At 35.1% G+C, this 8076-nt stretch overlaps 1 protein-coding gene across 1 annotated transcript; it reads right to left on the bottom strand.

Moving 5' to 3' along the window:
- Positions 1 to 4637: 4637 nt before the first annotated feature.
- Positions 4638 to 7793, bottom strand: LOC104243622 (uncharacterized protein At2g34460, chloroplastic). Its single transcript, XM_009798843.2, has 5 exons — positions 7552 to 7793; positions 7225 to 7422; positions 6071 to 6190; positions 5029 to 5301; positions 4638 to 4924 (listed from the first exon to the last, which is right to left on the bottom strand). The coding sequence occupies exons 2-5, from the start codon at positions 7420 to 7422 to the stop codon at positions 4760 to 4762; spliced, it is 756 nt and encodes a 251-aa protein (XP_009797145.1). The 5' UTR covers positions 7552 to 7793; the 3' UTR covers positions 4638 to 4759.
- Between the last annotated feature and the right edge of the window lie 283 nt (positions 7794 to 8076).

Raw genomic sequence — 8076 nt, 5'->3', positions numbered from 1 at the left:
TTTGGTCGTGAAGGTGGCGACTGGGTGGTCGCCTGGTATGGTGTTGCTGGTTCGCTGCTGGGCGTGAGGAGGCGGGCTGGGCGACTGGTTGAGCTGAAGAACGGCGAGACAGCAGCTGCATTTCCAGGGGTGGTCGTTTGACGATGGACGCTGGTGGTCGACTGAAGAAGATGGTCGTTTGGTGTGGCTAGTTGGCTATGTAGATGTTGGTTGTCGTTTGGATGTGACGACGACGAACGACGGGGGCTATTTTGGTGAGCGAGATGGTGGTCGTTTGGGTTGGTTCACGTCGTTACTGGTGGAGATGAGGAGATGAAGCAGAGGGGTCGTTCATGGTGGTCGTTTGAAGACGAAGCAGAAGGCGAGGGGCTAGGGTGCTGTTCGTCGAGGGAGGCAGCCATGGGAGCTCGAGCTCGAGCTTGACGACGAAGATGAAGCGGCAGCAGTGGTCGACGTCGTGGGTTTGAAGGCAGCCATGGATGTGTGTTTTGGAGTTTTGGAGATGGTGAAGGAGAAGAGAGAAAGAGAGGGGGCGGATGATTTAGGTTTAGGTTTAGGAAATGAAATGAAGATTAGGAGGGGTTAGGTCATTTGGGGTTATGGGGCGGACCGGGTCGACCCGTGTTGAAATGCACCGGGTCATGGGGAAGGTTGGGTATTTTTTGGGCCTGTGGTTTGAAATTGAAGAAGAGGTCCAATTCCGATTTTCTTTATATTTTTTGCTCTATTTTCTTTTACTTTCTAATTAATAAAATTAAAATTCTAAATTAAGTTATAAACTAAATTAACTTATCAAAAATACTAATTAATTCCTAGCGACAAATATCATATATAATTAAAACAATTAAGCATAAAATTGTACAATTGGACATTAAATGCTAAAATACAAAAATACATATTTTTATGATTTTTTCATTTTGTAAAACAAACTTAACTACTCCTAACTGCAGAATTAAATATTAAATGCAAATGCGACATATTTTTATATTTTTATCAATTTAACAAATAAACATGCACAGAAATACAAATAATTATCCAAAAATGTCACAAAAATTATCAAAATTGCACACCAAGGAAAATCGTTTTATTTTGAATTTTTGGGAGTAATTCTTTCATAGGGCAAAAATCACGTGCTTACAATGTTCATTCACCAATCTACTTGTACATAGAAGGATTTGAAGTTGGCTTATATATGGATAGAGCTCATTCTTTAAGTATTCCAATGATTTTTCTGTCACATAATGTAAAAAAAAAGGATCCATTCCAAGTTTTCCAACCTAAGAGAAAAATGAAAATCATGAGGAACTTCTTTGTGCACTTATATACGCCCTTGCTATTACTATAATGTTGTTATAGAATTTGCAGTTAATGTGCTAGCAGTTATACTTCTGCTCCAACATGGAGACACTAGAAAGGAATCAAGCATATTGATATGGGTTTATTAACACATGTATTTCAGATTTTTATGGTGATGTAACCTAGGTAGATTATTTGTTTACATAAGGGGCCACAACTATATCACTACTTTTTCACTTCATGTTAAGATAATAGTCATTCATAAAGTAATCCAACTTATGTAGAAGAAAAAAAGAGGGATAGTGAGTACTTTGGAGCATAAACATTTAAGGGAGACCACGGTAATTAGTTAAACAGGCTGAGACGTTTTTACTTAGTATATATAACTATGGATTATATGTTGTCCATTATTTTGCAGAGGAAATAACATTATAAAACTATTCTTCCAGAATGATGAAATTAAATTCTTATTAGACATCGAGAATCTCAACAAAAAATCGCAATGTTACAAACATGGAAAAAAAACACAAAATTAAAGAAGGGGAAAAAAAAGTTTAGAAAAAGATAGCAGCCATTGAAACAATGGCAGCCATTAGAACAGGAACAAACAAAGTAACTCCAGCATTCTCCATTGCAGGTGAAGGTGCAGGTGCTTCTGCTCCTGCAGCCAACACTCCAACATTCCCAAAAGCCACAATAATCATTATGCAAATAGTGAAAACCATAGAAAATTTCTTGGAACCCTCCATTTCTTCTTCTTTTTAGTTTAAAGGACTTTGAATAAAAATGAGAGAAATGAACTCTAAGAATGAAAAAGAATTTTATTGAAAGTGACCTTGTGAGTGTGTTTGAAAAGAGTAACAAGGACTGGCTTTTATAGAAACATTTAGTTGAATTGCCAACTATCTTATCATAGAAAATAGAACATAATTAGAACATAGTTTTGAGGGTTAGCGGTTGGCAAAAGTAAAATATTGGATAATGTTACTCAGTCCACTCTGGACCAAACCAAAAAAGAAATGATGAACTTCTTTTTCCAGGCTAGTTTTCGCTTTTTCAAGAGATCGAAATGAAGCTGCTACATGTGCTAGACATAATTGGTGAGAGATTTTATTTAATTAAATTGATTATTTTAGAGGGCATTATCTTAATTAGTTGTGTAATGGAAAATTATCCAAAGACATGAGTATAAGTTGTCAGCTTGTGTGGGTAATCATTGAGAATGGTTAGTTAAGCAACCAGCACATGTTAGAGCATCAATTAGCTGATCGATTATCATTTCATTTTTATGTGAATTGTGCATTTTTATCTGTAGATTTTTGTCCTAAACTTTTGTTTGTGTATTTAAAAGGTTTTGTCAATCTCTTTCTGATGTATGATCTTACGCCACCAGTTACTTTCTAATCCTCTTTTCGATTAAACATTTTATTTTACTTTGTACAAAACTTAATTGAGGTTATTTCATACTGCGTATATGTTAGTATTAAAAATCATCCTCTCGCTTTATGAACAAATTCATGCGAAGAGAAATTTGTGCTTCAAACAATATTGCGCATAATGTTCCTAACAAGAAGCAATTATTAAATCACAACGAACTATGTGGAATTGAATTAATTTCAAGATTATTAAGTGGAATGCCTAGAATTAATTATTTCAGTTGCAATATAATTATCATTATACTAAATAATTTCCTTCTCAATAGGACTACTAACGAAGAAATTAAGAGAAGCTATTTTGAAAAGTTGATCAATTGATAATCACTCAACAATTATTGTGATCAGCACATGGAGTTGAAGCTTAAATTAACTTGACCAAGAGCAAAAACTAACTAAAATATTCTATCTAATGTTTCTTCACTCCAGGCTGGATTTAGAAAGTAATATTACTAATTTTGTTTTTACTATTGACAACCCACCAAACCTAAAAAAAATCATTTTCCCCATATATTCTCGAATAGAATTATTGTTTTCTTCACTTAAACTCTTCCTATAAAAACCATGGTTGTTATCCTTTCTAAACACATTCAAGGCAGTCACTTTCAATTATATCTTTTTCATTTATAAGAGTTCTCTTTTTCTTTTTCTGCTTTTTAGTGAAAATTATTAAAATAAAAATGGAGGGTTTGAAGAAGTTGGGTATGGTTTTTACCATTTGCATGATGATGCTTGTGGCTTTTGGGAATGTTGGAGGAGCCATGGCTGCTGGAGCAGAAGCACCTGCACCTTTGCCTTCAATGGAGAGTGCTGCCATTACTTTGTTTGTCCCTGTTTTAATGGCTGCCTTTGCTTCTATGGCTGCTTTCCTCTTCTAATCAAACTTTTTTCTTTTCTCTTTCATTTTCAATTTTTTGTAATTTGTTACTGCTTTGTTGGGATTTCATCATCTTAATTATGAGAGTTTAACTCCATTTTGAAGTTGATGAATTATTAATGTTTTATTTTTAATCTGTGAATGCTTGGTCATCATGAAAATAATTAAAAAATTAAGGGATCTTTACGCAAATAGCCGGCCATATTCAATATTTATTTTTTCTAGGCATATACATAATTTATACATTGATTATACACAATTATACATATATAATACATAAATTATGCATATATTATACCTCCTCTGCCTATTTTTAGTTTGTGTGACTATTTGAGTTAATTCTTCAAACATCATTAATGACATCCACAGTGCCCAAACAAGAAGTTAGTACAACAACAACAAACCCAAACCCAATGTAATCCCACAAATAGGGTCAGGAGAGGGTAGAGTGTATGCAGACCTTACCCCTACCGTGTGAGGTAGAAAGACTGTTTTCGATAAATCCTCGACTCCAAGAAAGATGAAAAAGAAGTAATAGCAGCAAGCAATGACAACAACACAAAAATAGATCAACCTAACTGAAAGAAACAAGAATAGGAATATAAAATAAGAAACAAAAACAACAAGTAGTAAAAGAATACTAAGCATAAGAAAATACAAGAGCAATACTATTACTACTGGTATGGAAATCAAACAAGAAGCTAGAATCACCTCCCGATTAAATAGCAAACAGACATTAACATGCGTAATTTTGTAACGTGGAAATCTCTGGAATTACACTAATTGTAATTCTTTTTCTCTTATCTTTCACTAGTGCTGTGAATTTAGTGCAAGAACTTATTCACAGGGAAATGCATGTGAATAAGTTTTTTGTCAACTTTGTTTCTTCCTTCCTAGTATGAAATTACATCTTTTCACTTCCAGCCATTTCAGTAACAAGGTCCAAGTAAATAGGAGGGTTAACCTGGAGCCAGTATGACAAAGTTTTGAGCATCTGTAATGAGAAATATATGGGGGATCATTTGCAGACCTTTTACCCAGTTCAAATCACAACAGCATCATCATTTACTGATATACACGAGAAATGTTGCATATTGTACATATCAAAGTAAGTATTTTAGTGGACAGAGAATAAAAATTGCATGTTTACAAGTCACTGCTGTTTTATTGAACCAAAGAGCTCCTCGAATGGACGTTTAGGGATGTCAGTACCTGCCACTATCTCCACGACTTTGTAATGAGATTCTGGATGGAGTAATGCCTCGACTGCAACTTCAGCTACCTGATCTCTGGATATTGAGCCTCGAAAAAGGGTGTCCTACATTGACGGAAAAGAGAGAGCAGAACATTAGATGCAAAAAAAGACTTCTAAAACACAAAATTGAAATGGAACAATAGAGGAAGTAAGCTACATAATGTTACCTCTGGTTGCATGACTATATTCCCTTGTGGTGTATCGTTTTTTAGCCCACCAGGCCTAATAATTGTGTAGTTGATGCCAGATTTACGTATGTATCTCTCAGCTTGAAGCTTTGCTACCAATACGAGTCCCATAACATTAAGGATTATATAAACTGGATTGAACAACTGACCCATTGCAGCCCCGTTGACGAGAATTGAACTTATAAGGATGAACCTATCAATACCAAGTTTTTGACATGCATCCACAAGGTTCACTGTGCCTAAATTATCAACCTGAAAAGAGTAAAACAATGATAGGATACATTAGCTGACTTTCACCACATTTAAAATCAAAGAAAAACACGACTACTACAACTGAGATGAAAAGTTATAGGACATCTGCATGTGAACATAGATAACGCTAATGGAGGATATCTAAAGCTTTGCTACTTCAGTGACATAAGATATGAAAATGAAAACAATAACACCCACTCTCAATCCCAAGAAAGTTGGGGGAGATTAGGCACCATAACATCTTCTAGTCTCAACTCAGCTTCACTCTTATGCATAATACATGAAAATGAGTACCACCAATTCTGACAACAAAGATCCAAAAAGAAGAAAGATGAGTGGGGCCGAATTATTGGAGTACCTAGGTAATTGGGAACAGAAGTTGAGCTGTCAGCGAATGAGAATTGAAAGCTGAAATGCGGCGAGTCGTTATCTTTTGGAGCATTACACGGAATAGAATTGCCAAACACTGTATTTGTTTCTTCAAATAAAGCTTCTAAATCTTGTTGGGGGGGTCTTTTGGAGCATTTCTTTGGATCCAAATGTCAAGTACTGTATATGTTTCTTCATTTAACGTGCTAGATCCCAAGTGAAAGATAAAGAGTACAGAGCTTAAGAGCTGATACAGTAATCTTCGCTTCAACTTAACTCCAGAATGAAGCTCTAGATTGAAAGTTCCAAAGGTTGGTTTGTCAACTCCACTAACTTTTAGCTAATTGAGACATACAATACGCTTTTACAAAACCTCAAATACACGACTCCTAGCACCAACCTTCCAAGGTGTCAACAAGTTCAATGAAGGCTGGAAGCCTGTAGCACATATTACAGCATCTGAATCACCACCAATAGCATCAGCAAGTTTAGCTGATCCCTCTGTCACATCTGCTTTCACCTGAAAACAATCAGAACAATATTGAGACCCCAAGGGGGTTTTGTGTGTGTGTGGGTGGGTGGGTGGGTGGGTGGGTGTCTAGAACAAGTTTGTCATTATCAGAGAAGGTATATGTTCCCTTCATACTCCCTATTTTCCCCATATGCAGAAGAATGTATTTGAGCTTTTCTTAGCCTATATCAGAATAGCTAAACTAGGAATCCATAAAGCAGTGTTGTAGTGTTCAAGTAGCACCAAGTCCTATAAATGTTGAGAATGGAATTTAAACTTATTGTAGGCTAAACTTAGAAGGTTAAAGGTACACCTACACTCAAAGCTGAAATTCCCTGTAGAGAAGGTATAAGGTTTTCATTGTATCTCCAATTATCCTATAAATAATTTGATACCTTTAGTAAGAATGACAAGGCAATACATGTAATAAGAAGAGGCGGGTAAGAATGTATGCTTAAGTTTGAGGCTTCTAGTTTGGAAAGTGAGGCTTTCTCCATGACATAAATTAAATAGTAGTACTTGTTCCTAAATCCTCTAGATATGTTCCGAGAAAACTGTCCTATTAATGAATTGAGTGAAAGTTCCCATACAACAAAACTCTTATGGAGGCAAACTTATTAAAAAATTTAGACCTAAATTTGTAATATTAATTTGTTCAACCAAATATACCAAAGTCTCATGCACTTAAAACTATATATGTTGACGTGCCAGCACCCACTTATTGTTTTTAATGAAAATTAGGAAGTGCTTCTGGCTTCTAAGCAACAGACAAAATTGGATTATCTGAGCACCAAGTTTGTTAAGCTCCACATGTAAACAAATTTAAGCAGATTTTCCTGTATATGTTTCAATAACAACTCCATCCTAATTAAGAATTTGTCATTTCACTTTTCATTAGTATTGAGCAAACAGATACTTTATGTAAGAAGGACAAATTCTTGAATTAACAGTAATATTAAGAACTTAAAGCTAGCCAGTTATGCATCCAAAGTATAGCAAATATAAATCACAAATTGAGGAACCAAAAATTCAAAAATACTCACAATTTGAAGAAGAGGGTTTGCTTCAGGTAAGATAGACTTAGCCTTGTCAACATTACGAACCCCGGCCTTAACAGCAAAACCTTTAGCCAAAAGCTGCTCAACAATTCTCTTCCCAGTATTTCCAGTTGCACCAGCTACAAATATTTTCTTCTTCTGACTGATACTGATACCCGCCTCCTTGATTGCACTTCCTTCCATCTGTAATCAAACAATAGTTGAAGCACAATCATACCATTAGCCACAAATTAGAGAAATCTTGCTGGAATATAAAGTATTGACTGAAATTTGGATCGCGAAAAATTGTCAAAAACTTCTGCAGAGACGTACGTTTGACTGATTTAGGATTGAAAAATGTGGGTGTTAGTGGGGAAGGGTTCCGAGCAAGAAAAACAACCACTGCCCTATCATGGATAACTTGCTGTTTTTTCTTAGTATAAGCCTGAATTAATTGCCCGCCACAAAATGTTCCGGCGCTGACGAAAATATCTTTTCCTAATTCCTTTCTTATTAGAAGGATCGTTAACACCCCATTGTTACTATTGTTGTAGTTTTAAGTATATTAAATGGTTAAAAGTTGGTGAATGGAAAATGAAAAATTTAAGGGAAATTTTAAGTTTTTTCCTATGAAAGAATATTGTCTTGTATTGGAAGAGGAAAGGTTTTTAACGAGTATATAAATAATTACTTTTCTTCTAGCTCTTAAAGAGTTAGAGAAGAAGACAAGCCTCGCGCCGTCATCGCTCGGCTTCGGCTTGATTATCTTTTTAGACCAAATTTATTTGTTAATAGTAAATATTAACAGAAATGTTATTAAATATTCGTTTTAATAACAAAATATTAATATTAAATCAA

The sequence above is a fragment of the Nicotiana sylvestris genome, chromosome 2, assembly GCF_000393655.2.
Source record: "Nicotiana sylvestris chromosome 2, ASM39365v2, whole genome shotgun sequence".
Lineage (NCBI taxonomy): Eukaryota > Viridiplantae > Streptophyta > Magnoliopsida > Solanales > Solanaceae > Nicotiana > Nicotiana sylvestris.
Note: the sequence above shows the minus strand (reverse complement) of the source record. Positions and strands in the feature narration are given on the sequence as shown.